Here is an 11,474-nt window from a genome sequence, read left to right on the forward strand (position 1 = left end):
CAGTGGTGCTTGCAGCTCCTTGGTTGCAGCTCCTTGGAAGCAGCTCCTTGGTGTCACTCTTAGCGGTGGTGGCAGCGATGGCTTTGCTCCTTGTCATCATCCTGCTGGCCTCGGCCTGGCTGGTGCAAGGCTCCTGGGACAGCTGTGGGTGAGTGGCTCCAGGCTCCGGGGCTCCTGGTATTCCATAGGGAGATGCTGCCGCTCCCAGCCACGGTCACACCAATGGGGAGGTGGGATGTGGGGAGCCCCACTTGCTTGCCATCACCCCATGTGGTGGCACAGCCCAGCTATGGGTCACCCCATAGGGTCCTTTGTCCTGCAGCACCCTATGAGGCAGGATGATGCTCATCTCTGGGACACCCCATAGGGTCCCTTGTCCCTGCAGCACCCAATGGGGCACGACAATGCTCGCCCTGCATCCCTAACCATCAAGTGTTGGGCTTCTGCTTCCAGAGGGACCTGCGGTACCCGTCCCATGGCTGATTCTTATGGGATGTCGCGCATTGTCGGAGGCATGGATGCGCACCAGGGCGCCTGGCCATGGATTGTCAGCATCCAGTTCCCCACAGCCACCGGATTCTCGCACATCTGCGGGGGGTCCCTCATCACCCCTCAATGGGTCCTCACGGCCGCTCACTGCTTCGTCGGGCAAAAGTAAGGGGGAGAAGGGATTCCAGCCGTAGGGAATAGCCAAGGAGCAGCTCCCATCCCGTCCCGTTCCCCATCCTGGATGCACTGGGAAGAGCGCTCAGGAGAAGGCTGATTCCAGCTTGACAGCCCTTGAGCCTAAGGCACGCTGGCGCAGTGCTTTCCTTTGGGAAGCAGCAGGAATGTGGCTCCTTCCCATCCCTCTTCTCCATAAAATGGATTAGAATAGATTAAAATGGAATGTTATGGAATGAGATGGAATGGAATGCAATAGAATGCAATGGTTATGGATCATGGAGTGGTGTGGGTTGGAAAGGAGCTTGAGATCATCCATTTCCAACCCCTTGCCATGGGCAGGGATGCCTTCCATAGAGCTGCTTGCTCCAAGCTGGCCTGCAGCACTGCCAGGGATGGAGATCCAAACCTTCTCCATCCATGCCATCCCAGTGCCCCAGCACCCTCTTAGGGAATCCCTTCCTTATCTCCAGCCTGCAATTCCCTGTGGGAACCCATCAGCCCTTGTCCTATGGCTCCAATCCCTGCTCTTCCACTCCCTCCCAGCTTCACCAAGGATTGGTTCGTGATGGTCGGAATCACGGACCTGGCTTGGGCCAATGCCGAGACCCAGAAGCGTTGGATACGGCAGGTCGTGGTCCATGAATATTACACGGGCATCTCCGGCGGCTTTGACATTGCCTTGGTGGAGCTGGACCAGCCAGTGCAGTGCGGGTACCACGTGCAGCTGGCCTGCATACCCGATGCGACGCTCAGGTTATCCCAGCTCTCCGAGTGCTTCATCAGCGGATGGGGCGCAAGGGAGGCCAGAAGTGAGTGCCCGATGGCCCCGTTGGCCTTGGAATGCTGGGCCATGGATTCATGGAATGGGATGGAAGGGAGGGTAAAGCTCATCCAGGTCTATTGGAGATTGCTCCAACTGGGGATGGAGCATCCCAGCCTTCTCCATCCAGCCCTTCCCAGTGTCCCACCACTTCCTTCTCTCCAGCCTGAGCATCCCTGGTTGAGTTGGAATCCATCACCCCTTGTCCCATCGCTGAAGGTCCCTCCATGTCCTCCTTTTGTTGAGGATACAGAGCAAAGGGGATGCAGCCCAGGACATGGGGGGATGTTGATGGCTCCCATTGAGCTTCTCAGCCCCCAATACCCCCAAAGCCAGTCCTTGTGCCCCCAGTCCTGACCCCCTTTGTGTCCCCACAGCGGGGGCATCGTCCCCATCAGCCCTGCAGGAGGCCAAGGTCCGCCTCATCGATGTCAAGCTCTGCAACAGCAGCCAATGGTACCGAGGGGCCATCAAGAGACACAACCTCTGTGCTGGGTACCCGCAGGGTGGCATCGACACCTGCCAGGTAGGGATGTGCCACTGGGGCTCCCTTCTCCTCTCCCATCTGCATGGCCCTGCTCTGCATCCCCCCTTATCCTAACTTCGGAAGCGCATCCGCCTCCTGATCCATCATCCCTGCGCGGAGACCATGGAGGTTGGAGCTTTAAGAGCATTGAGATTCCACCACTAAACCATGTCATGAGCATGGATTCATGGAATGGGTTAGGTTGGGAAGGAGTTTAAAGCATCCAGTTCGAAGCTAGGGACAGGGACGCCTTCCATTAGACCAGGTTCCTCCAAGCCCCATCCATCCTTCTCCATCCAACCCATGCCGGTGTCCCACCACCCTCATAGGAAACAACTCCTTATCTCCAACCCAAACTCCCCTGTTCCGGTTGGAACCCGTCACCCCTCGTCCTATGGCTCCAATCCATGCTGAAGGACCCTCTCCCCACCCAAATGATGAAGGAGAGCCCTTCCATCCCCATAGGGTGACAGTGGTGGTCCCCTCCGACATTGCCATGGCCACCCATCCCCATCCTCATCCTCTCTCCTTCTCCTCCACAGGGTGACAGTGGCGGTCCCCTCTGCTGTTCCCATGTCGACCCATCCCCATCCTCATCCTCTCTGTTTCTCCTCCATAGGGTGACAGCGGTGGTCCCCTCATGTGCCGGGACAAGCGTGCCAACTTCTTCTGGGTTGTGGGGCTGACGAGCTGGGGCCGTGGCTGTGCCAGGGCCAACCATCCGGGGGTCTACACCTCAACGCAGCACTTCCATGAGTGGATCCTCTACCAGCTGGGGATGTTCCGCTCCGCGGGAGCCTCTGCCACGCCCCCGACATGGAGCCACCAGCACGTCTCCCATACTCCCATCCAGGAGACAATGCCGGCGCCCACGGCCTCCAGCATCAGTGGCTTCTGCTCCTTCCCAGTTCGGGTGCTGGTGGAATTCACCACTCGGGTGCGGGAGTTACTGCAGGCTCTAGGGGGGAAGAAGACTTGAGGAGCGGCATCGCTTGCAGTTGTCTCGAACTTCGATAAAGTTGCCTTGTTTTCCCATAGAGAGGATGCTTTGCACGCCCACGTCTTCTTCTGGTCCATGGGGATGGATGGGGATGAGGGATGGAGGGCAGGGAACAGTGTGAAGCAGGAGCTGGGAATCAGGGAATCAGCCAGGTTCGGAAAGACCTTCAGGAGCATCAAGTCCAATCATTGCCCTACCATTAAGCCATGGCATGAAGAAGGAGGGGGGACAGCTTCCATTAGACCACATTGCTCCAAGCCCCATCCATCATCCTTCTCCATCCAACCCATCCCAGTGTCCCAGCACCCTCACTTCCTTATCTCTAACCTGAACTTCCCTGTTGTGGAGGATTGGCTTGTCAAAAAAGGTCAAAAGGTTACGTTCCCATCAACGAGCTGAAACAAGACATCTGTGTAGAACATGGTGCAAACCTCTCACGCCAGATAATGAGGAAATGAAGGACACCGGCAAACAGCAACATACTATGACCAATCACAGCCAAGGCCACTAAGTGATAAGTGCATGAGAAGGAGGATGGTGGGGGTGTGCACAGTGTAGCTGCAAAAGTATAGAGCTTACACAATGCCTTATTTGTGCCAGAACCAATCAAGTGCCTGGTATTTGCATATTCACTGTTATATTAACCGAAGGTAGAAGCCCAATAAACGAAGCTTGCTGGTAACTCATATTGAGTCGTCCAAGTCTTCCTTTCACGACACCCTGTTGTAGTTGGAACCCATCTCCCCTTGTCCTATGGCTCCAATCCATGCTGAAGGCTCCTCTCCACGCCCAAATGATGAAGGAGAACCCAGCCTTCCATGCTTCTGTTTCATCCCTGCATCCAGCTGGAGCATCCTGCTTCCAGGCTTGGGATCTTCACTTAGGACCTAACAAGCTTCAAGGCTGTATCCATCTGTCCTGGGTTCAGCAGTCGCAGTCATTTTTCTCCTTCTTAGTAGCTAGTGCAGTGCTGTGTTTTCATTTTTTGGCCTGGGAACAGTGCTGATAACGCCGATGTTTTCAGCTGCTGCTCAAATGTTTGGTCTGCCCAAGGACTTTGTGAGCCTCCTGCTCTGCCAGGGAGGAGGGGAAGCTGGGAGGAAGCAGAGACAGGACACCTGACCTAAGCTGACCAAAGAGGTGTTCCATACCACAGCACGTCATGGGCAGGATTCAATGCGGAGTTACCCGGAAGGGCAGGGACTGCAAGGTTGGACGAGTATCGGTGGGTGCTCAGCTGGGGGGAGTGGGGCGAGTTATTGGTCGGCTGGTGTTGAGGTGTTGTATTCTTTCCTCTTGTTATTTCCTTCATCATTATTATTATTGGTGGTAGCAGTAGTGATTTGTGTTATACCTTAGATACTAAACTGTTCTTATCTCAACCCGTGGGGGTTGCATTCTTTTCGATTCTCCTTTCTGTCCCTCTGGGAGCAGGGGGAGGGCAAGAAGTAGGGGGAGTGAGAGAGCGACTGTATGATTTATGGGTGACTTTGTTTAAACCACATGTGTGATCATTTTGTGGAGTAGCCTGCCTGTCAGCAGAACACTTGCGTACCCAGCAACCTCCCTGGCACTCTTACAGACACCAGGTCCTGCTGCATTCCCCAAGGTGGAACTGGACGTCTGCAATAAAGGAGCTCCCATGTACAGGATGGAACCAAAAGCAGCCTTGGAGGAGACAAAACAGGGAAGCCAGGGTCAGCAGACTACCTCCCAGGAAAGGTAAGGCAGCCTGCCCATGTCTCCTCCTCTGCTTTGCAACTACCAGCCTTTGAGCCTCCCTGCTTTCTGTTGGGGCTTCTGAGAACACACGACCACCTTAGCGCAGTGACCAGCCACAGAACAGCAGGCCTGCTCTCCTGCCTTGGCCCAAAGCTGAGCAGAGGGAGGCCAAGGAGCACATCTTTGCCTCTCCACTAGCTCAGCTATTGAAAGCTGACACTTGCTCACACATGACGAGCTGTTGGGAAGGCATAAGCAGACCCTGGATCAGACCTTTCTCGTGCACTGGGGATCAGGGGGCAGAGTAGGGGTATCCAGCAATGTCTGGCTGTGACTAGAAGGGTTCTAGACTTGGAACCAATTCCAGTGCCAGCTCAGCTCCAGCCATGAGCTTGCCCTGCCACATGGAGTGGGCATGTCACTCCAGTTTCCATCAGAGACTAGATTTTTCCTTTGAGTGGCCTTCTAAAACCCCTTGAAGGATGTATTTTATCTGCCCCTTAGCTCTGTCTATCTTGCTTTTACCTTCCTCCCCAAAAAACGGAGAGATGCCAGTCAGTACTGCGGCAGATCACTAGCAATGTCCTAATAACACCAGAGGTTTCAAACGTGCCACTGGGACCTGGGGACTTTAGCTAAAGGTGCTGTCATGGTTTAGGACAGCTGGTAGCTCAGAAGCACACAGCCGCTCACTCACTCTCCTTCCTATTCCCCCCCTTGGCTCTCGGAGGAAAGGGGAGGAGAATGGAAAGAATGTAACTCCCATGGGTTGAGATAAGAACAGTCCAGTAGCTAAGGTATAACACAAAACCACTACTGCTGCCACCAGTAATAATAATGCTAATGTGAATAACAAGGGGGGAGAATCCAGTTGCTCACCACCCATCAACTGATACCCAACCTGCCCTGAGCAGGGATCTGGGCCTCCCGATGGACTCCTCCCAGTTTCCCCCTGGGGCGGCTGTGGGGTCTCTGTGCCCCCCTGAAGGATAGAGGGATGCGGGCAGGGGAAGGGAAGGGCAGCACAAGAGATGTGACCAAATCGGGGAGTGTCACAGACCGGGTCACAGAGGGCGCCGCTGTGACCCTGCCGCCAAGGGCAGGAAGCACAGGGCGTCCGGTGCAGGCTGGCCCTGGAGCTGGGATAGTCCTTGTGCCAGGAGCTGTCCTGCTGTCGGGAACCTTATCTGCAGCTCTCTTTGTACCCCGTCCGGTTGCACTGGGCTACCTCCATCTGCCATGGCCCTCAGTGCGGAGCGAGGGCACTTGCTGGATCTGACGCTGCATACCTGAAGGGAAATGGACTTGGAGCTGTGCCTCACTGTGCTTCACAGGGGAATGGTTCAGAGAAGTCATCCTTGTGGGGATAAGGGCCTTGTTAATGACCAATGGTAATTAATCAGGGACTGAATTAAAATCAAATGGGAATCCAATGGTGATTTAGCAATAATTAACTTTCAATTCAACTGTTAATTGACAATGATTTGAAGATGATACAAATGATAATTTAGATGATGACTTAGACAATGAGTTTGCCTCCCAATATCTGTTTGATGCCTACAGGAAAGCTGGAGGGGGATTCTTTACAAGGGCATGTAGTGATCAGACAAGTGGGAACGGCTTTAAGTTGCCAAAGGGGGGTGAATAAGATGAGACCTTAGGAGGAAGCTCTTCCCTGTAAGTGTGGTGGGACACTGTCACAGGCTGCCCAGAATGGAATCCATCTGGGACACTGGGTGCCCAGAGGAGCTGTGGCTGCCCCATGGCTGGCCGTGTTCAAGGCCCGGTTGGACACAGGGGCTTGGAGCAAGCTGCTCTAGTGGAAGGTGTCCGTGCCTGTGGCAGGGGTTGGAGCTAGATGAGCTTTAAGGTCCATCCCAACCCAAAGCATTCCATGCTTCTGTGACACCCTCAAGTACCCAGCGCTGCCGGGTGGCAGGAGCTGCCCCTCAGGAGCTGTGCACTAACGTCTCCTTTCTCCTGCAGGCCACACGCTCCCTCCCTGCTGCTCCGCTGACCTCAGGCCGGCGTCAGAGCGACTCGTCTCGGCCATGGGCTGCACCGTGTGCCTGACGGTTCCACCGCTGCAGGGAGGCAGAGCTGTCATCTGGGAATACAAAACTGCCCAGCAGGAGGGAGCCATCCTCACTTATGCTTTTGATGGAGCCAGCACCACCGCTCCCCCTACGAGAGCCACTTGAGGTTCAACAGAACAAACTTCTCGCTGCAGATGGTGCTGCAGTGGGGGGACAACTGGCTCTAGCGCTTCAGGTCCCAGCTGGAGGCCATGGGCTGGCTGCAGCTGCACGTTGTGGGTGAGTGATGAGATAGAAACATTCCTCCTCCACAGCCAGAGAGCTTGAAGGTGCTCTGGGTCCGAGACCTGGGGAACTGTGGCTTTGAACGCTGACAGTCACTCCATGTCTCCCAGAACCACTTTCCAAGGCAAAAACTGTGCACAACTCATCCGTGAAGTTAGATTTTTGCTTGGAGGGTGTTTGGTGGGGATAAATTCAGTCTGGGTGCAGACACTGTGGATTCTCTTCTGCAGAGATGCAGCAAATGTGGTGCTGCCCATGATGCTGGCAAGCATTGCCGTGGGCTCGCTGGCAGGTGAGTGCTAGGCCTGGTTCTTGCCCTGGCTTTTTGGCCACTGCAGTGGGTGCTGCATGCGAGGAGGGATGTGGGAAGAGGCTCTGTGCTGGCTGAGGTGACACGGTCATGCTGGGACCTGTGTTTCCCCCGGGAGCCCTGTGGCAGGGACTGGGGCTTTGCCACTGCTGTCCTTGCAAAGCAGGTCATCCCCTATCCAAGGAGGTTGTGTTATTCTCTGCTCCTTTCCAACTTCTGCCTAGGACAGCCCTTAGCTGCAGCCCAGCAGTGCTACTCTGCCTCTCTTTTGCTGCAGGGACTCGGTCCAACGTTTCCTGTATTCCAGACTGGGAAATGCTCTGTGTGCTCTGGGAAAGCCCTTTCAATCCTCCTTTCGAGGTCATCCTCTCCTCAACATGCTACAGATTCCTGAATCCTAGAATCCCAGACTGGCTTGAGCTGGAAGGGACCTTAAAGCTCACCAGTTCCAACCCTTGCCACGGGCGGGGACACCTTCCACTAGAGCAGGTTGCTGCAAGTCCCTGTATCCAACCTGGCCTTGGACACTGGCAGGGATGGGGCAGCTACAGCTTCCTAGGGCACCCTGTGAGGGCTGGGGCATCCCCGTCACCACAGGGCACACAGGGAGGGTGTTTGAGTCTGTGTTTGAGTCTGCTTTGATTGTCCAGAAGAGTTTGTGAGGGTGTGTTCTGTGACAGCACTGCTGATGCCTTTGGAGCTGTGCCCCCCATGTCCCTCCTGTCCCCTCTCCCTTCTCCTCATGGACTCTCTGTGCCCAAGGCTGCAACCCAGGGGCAGGTTCTCTAGGCTCCTGGCCTCCTCCTCTGCTGCTGGAGCTGAGCCAGAGCCCTCGGCCTTTGCTCGCCCCCCCCATCCCTTGGGTGTTTCTGGGCCCGCAGGAGCGCTGGGACAGAGGGGGCTCTCTCCATGCGGTTCAGTGTCTATGAAAGAGGCGACTTGAACATGAAAGTGCTTTTTGTTCCGTCAGGGCCAGTGTGAATAGGTCACAGGAAGAGCCATGCTCAGCAAAAGCCCATTCTACTATGAGAGGGTGGTGGGGGTGTACAGGCCCAACTGACTGTATGGTTTTAATTCCTGTATTAGGTAGTTCCTGCTTCCTCATGCTCTAGATTCCATTCCCATGGTTTTCCCTTTCGTAACAGTGAGTACAGTGGGCAAGCAATGATAGAGAATCCAGGGCCATGTTCCCTCCAGTGTCCTGGAGGACCCCACAAGCTGTTGTAATTCCTTCCTAGACTGGGGCATCTGCCCTTGTTTTGTTTTTCTGAAGGTGTCTGCAGCAATCACTGCGCTGCTGCTATCCACCAAGTACCCCCCGATTTGACTGGTTTCTGCTTGGTTTCTGACATTCTTTAGGTGGAACTTCAACTTCTGCACCACGGGGTGCTCGCCACGCTGTGGTTGCTGTAGTTCTTCGGGGCAATCTCCTCTGATTAAGACATCATCTATATATTGGTACATTTTCGCCTTCTGAGGAAGTGAGAGTTTTGTGGTGTTCATGGGAGGGAGCTGAGTCCCCTTCCAGTTCCCTGAATCCCTTCCTTCAGCAGGGGTAAAGGAGCTCCCAGCCTGTCCTGGCCTGCCTGTACTGTTTGATGAGGGGACAAGAAAAAGGCTGCCCACAGCTGTTGATGTGTCACCTTCCCTGGAGGTATTTAAAAGCCATGTAGATTTGGGACTTGTGGACATGGCTTAGTGCTGGACTTGAGAGTGGTTAACGCTTGGACTCGATCTTAAGGGTCTTTTCCAACATAAATGCTCTGTGTGCTCTGGGAAAGCCCGAGAGTCCCCTTTCAATCCTCCTTTCAAGGTCATCATGATTCTACAAAATCTTGATTTTTAGATCAAACTCTGTCTCTCAGCTGAGAAATGACACTGCAGGAAGGCAGTGTGTCCCCCAGCTGAGGGATGGAACATCGCTGCTTTTTAAGGCATGAATGCATGATTACAATTCTTAGTGAAAAGCAGAAAAGATTTATTAATTATGCTGGCACCTATTGGATAAGCTTTTCTGAATGAGATCTATACTCCCTGCTGAAGGGTGAAACCTAGACAGATAAGAAAAAGGCAGTAATGAGCGTAGGTTGGCCCAGTTCCAGAGCTAGGTAACACAGCCGAAACACAGTAAAACAAAACTACCAGCTTAACCTCACAGTAATGCTAGCAGTATTAGAGAGTCTTCAGCAGAGGTGCACTGACACTGAGGAGGTTACTGAATTTTAATTTCTTTTTTTAATCAAATGTATCTAGAGTCATCATCCCTGAATAGCAAAACATATCAATTGCCAACCAGAAGATCATGCACAAAAGACAAAAGGTCACGCTCCTCAAAGTCTGAGAGGCTTTATGCATGCTCGTGCCACATTCTTCAATCTTCAAAGGGGGTCATTCATATCAATTCAGTAAAGACAGTAACGTGTGAATCTGATGCTACTCTGACCCCTCTTCCACCTTCAAAAGCAACTCTAAAAGCTTAATCAGTAAAACTGAAGCAAAAAGGCACCTCCACTCCTGCCAAACAGACAGCCTGTGCCTGAACTCAATTTTCAAATCAGAGGCATCGCTGTATGTTAGCCACTTTAATCGATTCAAGTTTATTTTCAGAATATACATCTACTTCAGTGAACTGCAAAGCACAAACAGAATAAAAATGCTGACAGAGACAGCAGCCTGTAGGTGATACAGACAACTGAAAAAACAAACTTAACAGATTATAAGAATAACTTTATTTTCATAGCAGATGAAGGGGTTTTCCTTCATAATTTGCCATAACAGGAAGAACAATAATGCTTGTAAAACTACTAATCCAGAAATCCATCCTATTTGTCCATCATATTTGAAAAATCGTGGCAGTCGGGTGAAGTTCCCGACAAGTGGAAAAAGGGTAATATAACCCCATTTTCAAGAAGGTATCGCTACGTCTGGGCGTGAGGCGCAGAACTCCTATTGGCGGGGGGGTTGAGCTTAATTTGTGTTTGAAGGCGGCTTGCGGGCAGCGCAAAGGTAAGCACAGGGCACATGGGGAAGGACGGATGGACACTGCAGCTCTCCTGGCTCTGCCCTGAGCTACAAAGAGCTGAGAACTTCTCCCTGCCTAGATACTCTTCAGGTTTTCGGTCATACAAAGAATGGTTTACGCCCCAAATAAAAACCCTCAGCAGTGATATGCCAGTAAATAAATAACACAGTCAAAATGATTCTGAGGCCCTGTTGAGCCTGTCTTGTGCTGCCCAGACTCATCCGAGTCATGAGTGCCAGTACTGAACTTTACAGACAAGTTGGATTTCATCTGACGTCCCTTCTGAACATCAGAGCTGGGCAAAGCACTGCTTCAGAGCAAAGCTGACGCCAAGGCAGCACATGGGCAGAGGTCCTGCTCCTCACAGCACACTCAGCCAGCACAAACCAGAGAAAGGAAATGCATTTCAGCTGGGGGGATTTCTATGAGAAATGCAGTGGATTTGCTTGGAGGAGCCTGTCATAATTCTTCCCTGCCCTTTCCTTCTTTGAACAGGCTCCATGCCCACAGGCAGCACATGTCAATGGCAGCTCCATCACCCAGTTCCTCCTCCTGCCATTTGCAGACACCCAGATGCCAGCTCTGCAGCTTCTGGCTGCCCCTGGGCACCTCCCTGGCTGCGCTCCTGGGCAACGGCCTCATCATTGAGACAAGGAGGCAGGAAAGCACAAAATGGAATCGGTTCTAAGTAATGTGAAGTTTGATGGCTTTGTAATGGAAAGTAACTGCGGTGCTCGGAGGCAGTTGACATAGTTGTAGGTCCTTAGGAGCTTAGTACAAAAAGTGTAAGAAAAGCAGAATAGAGAAACAGGACCTGGGGGTGGGGAGTATCCGGGACTAGCAGATGTCCGGGATGGGCACAGTTAAACTAAGTGGTAAATAGAAGGACAGGGTAATTGCTATGTTTGTGGTGTTAATGAACCCATGAAACACTTACTGGGGAGCAATATGGTGATACCCTTTAGGAGGACCTATCCCCCGTGTGTCTCCCAGTGCGGCAATAAAGAATAGCTGCTTGCCAACTTCAACTTTGTTGGCGAGTTTGTTCCTGGAGTTTTCTCCGAATCAACCCCCAATGACTCCGCAA

At 52.9% G+C, this 11,474-nt stretch overlaps 1 protein-coding gene across 1 annotated transcript; it reads left to right on the forward strand.

The window, feature by feature from the left end:
- Positions 1–475: 475 nt before the first annotated feature.
- LOC136006264 (acrosin-like) lies at positions 476–6,935 on the forward strand. The gene is made up of 6 exons (XM_065664305.1): positions 476–654; positions 1,210–1,475; positions 1,864–2,012; positions 2,632–2,949; positions 4,595–4,709; positions 6,721–6,935. Exons 1-6 carry the CDS (start codon positions 476–478, stop codon positions 6,933–6,935), a joined length of 1,242 nt encoding a protein of 413 aa, XP_065520377.1.
- The last annotated feature ends 4,539 nt before the right edge of the window (positions 6,936–11,474 follow it).

The sequence above is a fragment of the Lathamus discolor genome, unplaced genomic scaffold (assembly GCF_037157495.1).
Source record: "Lathamus discolor isolate bLatDis1 unplaced genomic scaffold, bLatDis1.hap1 Scaffold_125, whole genome shotgun sequence".
Classification (NCBI taxonomy): domain Eukaryota; kingdom Metazoa; phylum Chordata; class Aves; order Psittaciformes; family Psittacidae; genus Lathamus; species Lathamus discolor.

Coding starts and splice junctions, on each gene's coding strand:
- LOC136006264 (XM_065664305.1), top strand. CDS start 476: ATGGCTGATTCTTATGGGATGTCGCGCATTGTCGGAGGCATGGATGCG. Junction 1,476..1,863: donor GGGCGCAAGGGAGGCCAGAA/GTGAGTGCCCGA, acceptor GTGTCCCCACAG/CGGGGGCATCGTCCCCATCA. Junction 2,950..4,594: donor TGGTGGAATTCACCACTCGG/GTGCGGGAGTTA, acceptor GCACTCTTACAG/ACACCAGGTCCTGCTGCATT.